Consider the following 12,517-nt stretch of genomic DNA (forward strand, 5'->3'; position numbering starts at 1 on the left):
GCTACGGATGCTCTAACTGTAGCACGGGTATCCTAAGTTTTGGGTATATACTACCCATTCTTAGCCACGACTGATGAGTTCTCATTCTCAAGGCAACCTGGATACACAATCCATTAATCTTAAGAGCAAAAGAAGCAGAGGCTGATAGTGGAAAAGCATTGGCTGAAGAGCGCTGACCATATCTTTTGGTAGATAGATCCTGCTCTTCAGTCACTCCCACGAATGAGATCCTGTGAGTAATCATGGCGAGAGATCTCTCTCTCGGTTTAGTCCTGGTCCTAAGGATTATGATTATAAAAAAAAGATTCTACATCAAGGGGTTGATTCTCTTCCCCAAGCTGTACGTGGTGGATACTTCATTCCCTACCAGTTCTCCTCAAAAGACCACTTGATATGGACAAAAAAAAAGGAAGTGATTCGACAGCACAGAATACAACAGAAAGAGCCAAATAATCCAATGGATCTTGACAGGAAAGTTCTTCTGGAACCTGAAGGCATACAGTGTCTGCTAGCTCACCTGTGTTTATAGAAACTATTGCTGTTATTATTTTTCTATTGCTTAACTACACACAGCACTATCCACACTGAGGAAAAACACTGTTCAGGGGCAGTGAACTAACGATGCTTAATTCCTCATGAATTTTTGAATTACGTCCGTCCCTCCTTGTGGCAATAGCCCAGGCCCCTTCCAGCAATACCCTTGGTTCTCTACGGGTCCCTGTCTCTAGCAATGCTTCCCGTTTTCCCACCCTTCACCCACGCTCTCGGCTATCTCCCATCCCACCCACCCACCATACACGCTGCAACATCCTCGTTCCCTCCCTGCTGGCGGAGGAGCTGTGACTGGTTCAGCACACTGAGGATGCTAGCTGGTGTGCCTCTGCTGATGTGCCAGCTGGCAAGAGCCTCTCCGAACGGAAAACAGCTGAGTTCACCTGCTTTCCTCAGCGAGAGCAATTTTTGATCCCCTCTCTTTAGCTAGTCATTAATGTTTTGAGAAGTTACAGGGACTGGGTATCTTGGAGTCTTTTATCCCTCTGTGAAATCTGGTTGCAGTTGGCCAATGGGTTATGAAGCTATCGGGAGGGGACTCGGAAGCAGATAGAAGACAGATGGGTTATTGGGGATAATTACAAAATAACCAATCTAAAAGTACAAAATGACCAAGCGGTGAAGAGATCAAAGGAAATCTGTTCTGATGGAAGACAGATCTAGGGCTGTTCTGGGAAGAAATTTTTTTTTAATCTATCTTCTGGGAGAATATTTCACAGTTTGAGACATACTCAGCTTAGCCACCAAGAAAACAACGAAAGGTTTCTAGGGAATAATGGTCTCTGCTGCCTGCCAAGGCTAGAGCTGTATTGACAATGCAGGCAGTAACAGTACATAATATATTTTTTCCGTTGGCATATCTGAGCCTTCAGACTTTTGTTTTACAAAAACCTACCGTAAAATCCATTTCGGACTGTGCTGATGCCATACTGAGCCCTCCAGAGGAACGGATCTAGTGCCTGGGCTAGTTTAGGATCCTCTGGCCCTAGTAAATCTACCAGCTTCTTCACGGCATTTGGCCTCTGAAGACACAGCACGAGAGCAGTGCCTGAGGTAAGGTAGGTACGATGAGCTTCTAAAACAGCAGGATCCTGGAAAGAAAGAAGAGAGATGGAACAGGTTACAAGGAACAGTGTTGGCGAGCACTGGGTACATCCCAGCGAGACCCATCCCTGTTTGAAGCACACAGATCTGCCGTTACTCCTTGCTTTCGCTCCTCTTTGTAATGTATGTGCTAGTGGTCTCTGCAGGCAGAGCTTCTAGAGGATACGCCATGGCCACCACGCCAGCATTTGTTGTGACATCCACCAGGTAGTAGGAGGTCTAGTTCCCAGCCTGAGTCCACACAGAGCTAAAGAAAACGTTAAGCGCTGAGCTTAAGCCATAGCAGCTCGTGGGTTTAGTCCCCATGGCAGTAGATCAGCTGAGGGTAGTTTTTACACATGCAAACAACTTCAGCAGTACTTTCCTAAAATCTTTTAGTAAGAAAGGAAACAAAATCCTGTCTCTAAAAGACGGAAAAGCCTTGTGCTGTGACTTGTTCTGCATACCTGTACACGCTAGGTACGGAGGTGAAATTCATTGTGAGGGGGTAAGGACAAAACCAAATTGCTACTCTGCAGTTCGCTCGTCTCCTGCTCAACTTTTCATCTACGCAATACCCTTTCAGAGTACCTTCGGTCTGACATATGGGTAGGGTGGAACCAACGGACGTTAGCAATATCAACAGGGTCGTAAATGCTCTGGGACAAGGAGCCACGTTTAATTCTTCCGCTGATATAAAATGATGGATTACAAATACCAGAACTTTTTGAATTCATGAAAGGAAGGACCTCCACACCCACCCTGCTGCTTCAGCCCAGCTTCTCCTAGAGGGTGGGAGGATTTCATACGCTAGTTAAGGTTATAACTACAGAAATAGCGAGCTTAAAGCAAGGCGGCCCAGGACAGGGCACTAGATGGGGGCTGAAAGACGACAGTTCGCCCTCCTGGCTTTGCCACCGATGCATTCTGCTCCATGACAAACATCTCTACCGTTGCTTCTTTTCCAAGTGTTGTCAGTTCAGCCTGTGACCACTGCTGAGCGGAGACGTTCCTCTCGTAGCTGTGCAGGTCACAACACCCTGGGATCTTTATTTTAACGAAGGATGAGTGGTAATGATAACTAGCAACCACTGTACCAGTGAGAAGAGTCCAATTTGTAGGTTGGAGACAGACATAATGATTGAGAAGCACGGGGAAAGGTAGCAAATGCCTGGGGCAGAAGGCTACCAAGGGGCAGCAGAGCACTCACAGCCTTGCTGGCTGTTTTAATTAAGCAAAACCTTGGAAAGCCAGGCTTGTTGCCGATGTCTCCACTGAGCAGGAGGTCAGGGTGCCCACAGCAGCTGCAGGCTGCCTCCCCCTGACCCCTTCATCTCAATAAAGCGGCAGGAGCACCCGGCTCTGCCTCCCTGCGCTCCACCCGTGCCAGCGCTGGGTGCTCTGTACAGCCTACAAACAGCAACGCTTTCAGCTCGCTGGCTGAACCAACCCCTGGTTATTTACTTTTTTCCAATTTTTGAGGAAACGAAAACACCTTTTAATTCAGCTGAATCACATCATTCAGCCCCCTAAAGGTTTTAATTCCTCTATTTTTTAATCTTCCAAAAGCACCAGAGTACGGCAATTCTCTAGATAAAACATTTCCAAAAGAAAGTCCCATCTTTTCATTTAAAAATACGGAGATAAAATACTTCAAGGCCTCTTTTGCTTTTCTATCATATGAAACCATTCACTGACTTTGACCCAAATCTTCTCTCACTCGCATTCCTCCTAAACTGCGTTTCTAAGGAGGAGGCTAGAAATTGAAAACCACGGGCTCAATCCTGATAGCCTCCCCTGTATTTGAAAAATGCACAATGATCCATGAGGAAGCCCCCCCTATTCTTTAATTGGTTAATTACGTAAGGGATTTGATACGAGTTGTGATATTTGTCAATCCTCCCACCCGCTGGGAATACAGGGCAAAGGAAAGCCCGGGATGTCAGTCACGTCGCACGACCGCACGTGCGACCATGTACAGGAAAGTGTCACAGGCTCTCCTGCGATAAGAGAGCTCTTTTAGGTGAGGATGAAGAGTTTCAGCGTGTCATAGTACACTGCAAGATTTTGACATTCATTCAGTTCTGTATAATAGAAAATAAACCCTTTTTGCTCGAAAATTTTTGTTAGTTTACAAAAATATGTATATAATCTACTTTTCCAAGGGTCTTCATGTTGGGAAATGAAAAAGAGTGATGACGAACTTCATGAAAACTTTCAAAAGGACTGGATATAACATATCAACATTCATCCATGTCAGAAACATCTGCAAAAGAAAACGTTCAAAGACATAGTTTCTATTAAACAGACCATAATAAAGGAAATTATTTTGTTCCAGAGCACCTAAACAGTGCTTTTAGATCTACATAACAAAACTCTTTTGTCCGTTTCTTGTCTTTCAGCTGTTCCCCAGCAAACGGTGCAGACCGTGGGTTAAAGACGGCGTTGGTTCGAATTGCTACCGTGAGTCAAGGTGACTTCTTTCCTTCTGACAGATCCTCGCATCCGCTCTAGACCCTGCCAGCCAAATGATGCCTTTATTTACATCCTGCCTCCGCACCGCCTTCAAACCGCGGCCTTGCTGATACCCGAGCAGCTGCGGCGAGATTGCACGTGTGCGGCTGACTTGAATTCGGCGAGCAATTTTGTTGATGCACACGGGGAGGAAGCTCCAGCTGTGCGCTGGCTCTGGAGGAGTAACAGGATTAAAAAGCAGCAAAATTCTCCTCCTGCCTCTACCGTTAGAATCACGAGATAGGACCGGAGGGAAGCCGTCAAGTTATTGAGTCCAGTGACCTGCTACCGCTGGCAATCGTCTCGGGTAATCCCCAACAGAATGATCGGGTCCTGCTGTAAAATCAAGCTTTCTAGCTAGCAGCCAAAGCCGTGAATCTCTGCAGGATCTGCTGGATAAGCGCAGGAAGGAGATACAGCCTCCACAGGCAGAACTCCCTCGGGGAGCAGCCGGTTCTCACAGTCTGAACGCGATCGGGTCATGCTAGGAGCCGAGAAGACAATGTCAGCTCTGTTTACCTGCCCTTTATTTTTTTTTAATTATTATTAAACTTCAGATGAAAAGTATTATCGTGGCTCCTGTGATTAGATAACCTCAGCAAACAGCAGACCAATCTATTATTTATTGTATGCCAAAGGCCAAAAGCTCCTTAGAAGCTGAATGTTAGTATTTAAGTTGAAAAAAAGAATCGTGTCTGAAATCATGTTGCTGAGGATATTTGTCAACGTGCACGTAAATAATACATTTGAAAGAAGAAGGAGATGCTAGGCAGCCTTGCTACCAGTGAATAAAACCCAAATCTGCTTTAAAGTACTATGTACACGAACCAAATCGGCACATGGCAGAGCACACGGGAGTCTTCTAGAGAGTTTTGGAGATGGATGTTGGATCAGGCTCCAGGTGAGGAGGAGATAAAAAGCCCTGGACAGAATTTCTAGAAGGGTCAGACGCGCTGGCTCCATGTTCTTCAACAGGAGATGCTACATTTCAGCAATTTGCCCCCATATTAAGGGCCTCATTTTAAAACCAGCATTGTATCCCATTGTCCCCTAAACGGAGAAACAGACTGAAAATGAACATCGCTCCAATTCAAATGCTTTATATGAAATTCAGCTGTGAAAAATAGCTCTGCCCCCACCAGCTGCCATTGTAACACTTACAAGCCAGATTTCCAAAATAACCCAGTCCCTGAAGCATGCTGAGGCTTTTTGAAAGTCTACCTACTTGGGAGCTCAGCCTTTTTCAGCCCTCATGAGCGAAAGGCTTTCAGACACGTTCTAAAAATGAGGAGCCCCTGTACAGCAGAAAGCCTTTCCTACTGTCCATTCCCCCTTGCCCAAGGCACTCCATTATCTCTGCTTTCTCACTTTCAAAACCTGCTTTTTTGTCCACAAACAAAACCCCAATAGTCTGTAATTTTTAAACTCATTAGTCACCAGCTCTTCAAGGAAACCAAATCAATGCTCAACAGCTGCTCTAGCGTGTTAGAGAACTCCAAAACAAGTAAGAGAAAATTGTCATGAAACAACCTCTCTTCAAATTCACCCCGCGTGTATCTACATTACATCCCGAGGCAGACATTTGGATTTTTTAAAATGTTTTCTGTTTCAGATGATCAACTAAGCACTTTTGTATTTAGCCGTATGATTAAAAAGTACTAGAAAGCACTTCCCCATCAACTCTAATAGGCACTATATCCCTCTTACCAGTGGTCTGTAAATATTCAAAAATCAAATGCTTGTGCTCCATTGCTTTGCTACCATGCCGAAGGTATTAATTGCTCCTGACTGATGGCTATGTTAGAGCACTGTCCTGGCATGTTCCTGTCTTCTTCTGGAAGACTCTATTAAGAATTTCTATGAGAGTGTGCTATGAACTCTCCCAACTTCACCCAGGAGCAATATTGATTTTAAAGGCTTGTTTTCTGTAAAATTTAATTGGTTAAAGGTCTTCATTTTTCAAGGGGGAAAAAAAAATAATATATCTAACTCCTCTAAAAAGCTCAGCTTCCAGTTTCCTGGCTTCCACAATATCTTTACACTCATCTCAGGAGATTTCACGTCAGGGGAAAAAAATAATTTCTAATGCAATAAAAGAGCAGAAACGTAAATCTATTTTTAGCTAAGAAAAACCCATAACGCCCCAAGATTTAAGAACCCTCTTTATTGTCTATTAGACATTAGAAACGACAATAACTCAATGTTCTCCCTTTGCAGGTCATTTTTACAGACTCTTGAACGCATGCTCCTGGGACAGAGATCCGGCTGTGTGCGTAACGGAAGGTAACAGGGCTCCGGAGGTGCACGTGCTCGGGCAGTGCAAGGGGTGCACGGGTGTTTCCCAGCTCCCAGGTTTAAACCCAGGGAAGGAAAGCCAGGCCCACGAGCAGTAGGCTCCTTAGATGTGCCCTACCTGGAATGACCTTGGGGAAGAAAGAGAGGAGACCTGTTTTGTAGTTAGAGGCAGCATTGTAAATTAGCGGCTCAACAGATTCCTAGGAAGTCTGTCTTGCTCATATCCTCCAAAGTTTTGTTTTAGAGAAACCGGGTCTGCTTCTTTATGGCATGCGATAAAAGAAACCGTCAGCATATCAGCTTGCTTTGTGTCTGATACCGGTACAGATCTGATTGTTCCATATAGCTCACTTCTAACAACAACTCAGAAATCCCGGATGGGAATTTTTGGTTTTTTCAGGAATGGATTATTCACTAGCTAACACATTTCCCCACGCTAAACCCAAGCGTAGCCACAGAGCTGCCAGTTTCTTAACAAACCTGTTTCACTTCAGAAGGAAGGAGTCCTAAGGCAACGTCTGCTTCCAGGTTTATGTGTTTCATTCCAACCACGCTGAATTTTTCTAGGTCTAGTTTTCGGAGGATCCTTGCAAGGCTATGGCTCCAGGCACCAGGTTTGATCAGCAGCACCGTGCAAAGAATCTGGGCTCCTGTAACAAAGCACACTGCTGAAACCCAAGCCGCTCCTAAACAGGGAGGTAAAACATCCAGCAATATTTGTTTACTAGCCTGGACAGACATCTGGAGAAGAGGGTTATCTAAAAGCTGGCATGAAGTTCATAAAGATTTGAACAAAACAAGTCCATAAAAAATCCTGTGCATATAGGATTTGGGAGTTTTTTGTGTTTGTTTTGGTTTTTGTTTGACTTTTAGTTTAAAAATTATATCTAAACCAGTCTAGGCTTGTAATTTTTTTTTTCCCCAGGAAATCTGCTCTGAGTCCAAGAAGTTTATGTGGCAGGTCTGTAGGATAAGACTCAATCCTTTATATTATATATGAACGTTTTAAGAGGGATAAAATATTCCCTTTTTCATTTTCCCCCGTGAACTGTGGTGATGATGTGATATAATCCTTAAGGCAGCTATTAATTCTTATTCCTCAGAGTTTATCTCTCAGTGTTCTGTATCTCTCTGTCAGAGCTGTGTTTCAGAGAGGCACTAACAAGGATGACAGGTCCCAATTAACGTTATAAACCTATTACGAATAGAATTGTGTTTACTAAAACTGACATTTCAGCAAAACCTTTTTGCTTCTGACAAAGCTCTCCCAGCCAGGTGCAGCACTCGGTCTGCTACGAGGAACAGAAAACAAAGCAGACCAAGAGAGTTTTGCTACCTGATAATAGAAAAATGTATTAAAAGGCAGAAAATACATTTTATTTGTAAAGGACAGCATTTTCAAATTATTAGTTCCACTAAAGTACCTCATTACTAGAAATATAGTTAAGATTTTATCCTAATAACATCCTTTGAAGATTTATTGGCAACTGTGGTGTCAGAACCAGTCAGGCAGGACCCATTTAACTGCTGGTGCCTAACCATGTCAATTAGGATGAAGCATGAGGTAACAGTACTGCAGGCTGCTCAAATTGATCCCTGATTATCTGTTTGCGTACATAAAATGTCATTTTATATTTCCCGTACACCCCACTACTAATTATACAGATGTCGATGCAATGAAGCGTCCACAATGCTACATAGAATTTAATGCATACCGTTATTTTCAAATGGCAAGGAGCATGTTGCTGATTCATGACAGAGAAATATGGGATCAAAAATAAAAAGCAAGATTACTGCCTCCCCCACTTGATACGGAAACTTAACCCTTATCGCGCAGGGAGCCCTCCTGTTAAAGATTCGCTATTTTCTTCACATCATTCTTGAACAGAAAGGTTTAAATGCCATAGCAACAGCCTGCAAGTGCAGAAGCAAGCCGCTCGGATCCGCTCAGCTGCTGGCATACAGAACGGCAACCTCGACTGTATACCGTTGTGTAAGCATTCGTTGTCCTCCAGATGTTTTACTCACCATCTGCTATGTTTCTGGGCAAACATTTTCATTCTCGTGGTATGTGAATGACTACATGCTGCATATTCATGTGCTTTAGACACTTCAGGAGGGATTTGTCTAACGTCACTTTGCCGCTTGGTCCAAGACAAGTGTTGAAAACAGGTGGGACACCTTGCCACCTACAGTTGGTTTACTCTCCTCGGTGATTGTAAGTGACAACAGTTAAGAGAAAATACCGCTGTTATCAATGGAAGAGTCTCTGTGGATCATGAATTACCAGAGGCAGCTGCTTGGCAGCCCTCAAACGTGCCAGATTTCCATCTCCAGTTCTGGCTGTTTAGTGGCCTTTCCAGTTTTGCCCAAGTTGCCTGGTCTTTGTTATGTTTTTCTGCTTTGTAATATTTTTAGATCACTTCCTCATGGCCAATGATTTTTTTTTTCCCCAAGAATTATTAAATAGGTTTTGATTTCATAGTGTAACTGTGAAAAATACTGTTTATTTTATATACTATTTATATTCAATACTTTAGATATGTGTATGGCTTACAATAAGTGTAAACTCAAGAGAAGCAAATACCAGATGTCCTGGCATGCTTAGAAAGGAGCGTGTATATCACTGCCTGTATTCAAGCCCAAGGAAAAAATTGGTATCATCCTTTTGCTTATTTTTGGCTGGTAGATCTAGATGAGTTAGTTCCACAAAGTCCTTATCAAACCACATCTTTTCCATTTGCTCTTCTCTCACCTGTTTGCAAGTAGGTAAACAGGGATTCTGCGTGGCATCTCTGGCTCTCTCCCGCTAAATAAGAAAAGCAGATAGATTTGAGTAAGCGGTGTGCATATTCCGGGACGATAATTTGAGGATGTTGCCATCATCTCTACATAATGCAGCCAACATTGCTAGGACACACTGTTATTTTAAAGTGTTTTACTGGGACATGCAGGGCTTGATTTCTGTCACTCGGATGTACCGGGACACCCTGGGAGATGTCGTACTTACCGCTTCTCCAGTAAGCCCAACAGCATATGCTGAAAAGGACTGCAAGTACTAAATCATGTTGATTCTTGGTTACCTTTTCTGCGTATTTCAGGGAGTGGCTAACGGTGATTTTAAGCTACCTTTGTGCTCCCAATATTTCACAGTCAAGTTAGAAGCTGCCTTGTTTCCAGCGTAAGTCCCAGAAGCGCAGGTGTTTTGTTTAATGTCCTCTCTTGTGCCCTTGGAAGCAAAGAAGGGCTGTGTATTCTGACTGCACACCTACGGAGCCCAGATCTGTTGTTCAGTACTTTCTTCAGCTCTACTGATAAAACCTCACCGACATTCCCCAGGCAGCCAGGAACGGCCGCTTCAGTGGTTCTTCGTAAGAGCGGAGCAGTACAAAAGGAGCCTGGTGAGTCAGAACTTGTGACAAAAGCCTACATAAAAATGTTTCCTTCAGTCTAATGTAAAACCTGCAGTGACCTGGAGGGGTGAGGAGGCACTTCAAGGCACATGTGAACTGAGAAGTTATCTAGGAGTGGGGCGCAACGAGGAGAAGCTTGCATCAGATAGATAAATGACTTCTTATTCCAGTGACTGGCAAGTTTAACCAGTGTGACATGCAAGGTAGATAACAGAAAACTAAAATCTGTTTGTCAAAACAAAAGCATTACCATTCTTTTGTATTTATTAGTGTCTGAAATCCATGTATTTCTATTGCCCAGGGCAACATATCTGGAAGGTATCTAGCCAAGTGTTCTTTTCTTTTCTTTTAATGAGACCTTTTTCTCTTTCCACATGTCTGTCTTTTATTTTCCTGGAATAATAAGAGTACCTATAAAAGGTGGAACCAGCTCTGAGGTTCTTGCCTCATAACTTTTTAGCTTACATCCTCGCAGTACCCATTTTTTTTCTTTACTATTGGGGTTATTTGAAAGAACTTCTAGGACCTGTGAATCCCGTGGTGACTTGGGTGGCACTGTAAGGCAAATGTCAGAGCCCCTGTCTGAGACAGGAAATGTGATTTCTGTCACCCGCTTGTCAGGCAATGGCGATCAACGCATTTCACCTCTCTAGGCTTCAATTCCCCCCTCTGCAAAGCATAATGAAACTCACCTTCTCCGCGATCTACAAGCGAAAAGGCCTACTAAAGAGCTGGCATTAATTACTCTTCTAGCCGGCGTTCCACACCAGCCCTAGATAGGTCGTCCAGGCACGCACAGAAGACTTGTGCAGAAGAAAGGTGATCTGGCAATACCACCGCCTTCCCCCAGTACCAAGCAGACCCATCTGGCCTTTTCCTCCTGATTGCCTGGGATTATGATGTCTAACCAAAGGTTTACCAATCCCATTTGAAGGACTCCGACAGACGACACAGAGTTACAGTCTTCTTCAATCTATTTTAAGAGTATAAAATTATTTGTTTTTATCCAAGAGGCAACCGGTGCATACTTCTGGTCTTACCTTCAGCCCTGGACCTCTTGCTAGGTGGTGGCAGGTATTTCATAGCAGGGCGGTGTTCTGCATCTGTGAAAGGAAGGAGATGGATTTTTACGGATTCACAGATGGAGAAACTTCACTGTTTGCAGGGGCAGGGGGTGACGAAGGCAATTTTATTTAGCAGGGGAAATGGCAGACGTTTGACCAGCTGCAAAATATTGAAGAGCTGTTCTCTAACACAAAGACCTCTCCTTTCCTCCCACAACAACAAAAACAGGAGGAAAAAAGGTAATGACCTTATAAAAGAGATAGTGCAGGATGCTGAAGTCATGCTTCAGCTATGCTCCTTTGTTCTTGACGATGGCTTTGGGGGGAAAGGCTGGTACTGTGACTACGACCTCCCTCAATAAAGTGATCTCACAGTTCTGCTTTCCTCCTACCCTGCCTTTTGGTCTCAAGATAACTTTAATGAAGGGCATCAATGCATGAATTCTTACAGTTTTATACACTAATTTGGGATGTCTGATGCCTTCTTTTTTGAAGGCCTCCTCTTCTTGCTCTCCAATCTCACATAAAACACCCAGGTCAAGTCTAACTTTTTGTGAGACTAAAATGAGGATCTTTTTCCAGACACCATCACATTTTCTTCTTTCTATTCGGTAAAGTCAATTTGTTGCTCTGCACTACATTAGCGCTGTGAGTTTCACACAAGTTTGCGTTGACAACAAAGGACCTTTCTCCCTCATGAAAACATAGGGGAAGAGCTATCACGAAGCATGAAGGCACTTAGGGAGCTGCGTCACTCCTCCTCAGTTGATACACGCGTTACCACAACCTTGATTTCTCTCTGTTTCTGAATAATCAGAAATCGTCAGGCTCAGAACCGTTTATCTTTAGGTGTGAGGAGTCAGGCGTCCCCAAGAACGGAGGTGATAGGCCAATATATTTCACATTAGAAGAAAACAGTGGGAGCTCGTACTCTGCTGCTCCAAAGCATCCAATATCAATAACACCACAGTCGGCACAGTGATTTAGTTTAAAGAGGTGTGGCTATACATTTCTTGCTACAGGAGGAAACTTGCAACTCTACTATGCTGAAAGATCAATGCTAGCGTATATCACTGAAATCTGAGAAGCTTTTGACAACAAAGGTCTCTGTTCCTCATGAACTGTTCATTCTCTTCCAGGATAAAAAGAAATGCTCAAGAAAACTGCTTTCTTCAGCTCTGGCAGATTGGTCGTACCTTCGTCTCCCTGAGTACAGGGCAAGGCCGGGGCATCTAGCCTCAACAAGTCAGGCACCGCAATTAGGTGCCCACATTTAGGTGGGATAGCTCTTGGCCTCTGCTTCTCAGTTTCTCTTATACACAGAGGCAAAATGCAGAGTATTATTTACTGGTCCAGCCAACTGCTGTAATACCTATTTAGTATTTATGGAATACCTTGAGATCTTCAGAAAGGGCACCGGGCCACGGATAGCCACATTAAATTAACAGGCCAACTTGTAGATGACTTCAACTGGCTCCTGCTGATTTCATATCCCTCATCATTATTCAGCCAAGCACAGAATTTAACCCCAAATTATTAAGTTTTTCTGTGCCTGAGAAAAACCCAGAGCACTGGATTCCTTTGTCCAAGTTCAAT

General features: G+C 43.7%; 1 protein-coding gene across 1 annotated transcript in view; it reads right to left on the reverse strand.

The window, feature by feature from the left end:
* Positions 1-12,517, reverse strand: part of DNAAF8 (dynein axonemal assembly factor 8) — a gene marked incomplete at its 3' end in the record, with an annotated part of 96,929 nt that overhangs the window by 16,328 nt on the left and 68,084 nt on the right. Inside the window, exons 23-26 of the mRNA XM_082311913.1 lie at positions 10,898-10,960; positions 9,200-9,253; positions 6,925-7,094; positions 1,448-1,643 (exon numbers count right to left, since the gene is read on the reverse strand). Coding sequence (XP_082168039.1) covers positions 1,448-1,643; positions 6,925-7,094; positions 9,200-9,253; positions 10,898-10,960 — 483 coding nt within the window. The remainder of the gene's footprint in view (positions 1-1,447; positions 1,644-6,924; positions 7,095-9,199; positions 9,254-10,897; positions 10,961-12,517) is intronic.

This window comes from Platalea leucorodia (genome assembly GCF_965183815.1).
Source record: "Platalea leucorodia genome assembly, chromosome: 5".
Lineage (NCBI taxonomy): Eukaryota > Metazoa > Chordata > Aves > Pelecaniformes > Threskiornithidae > Platalea > Platalea leucorodia.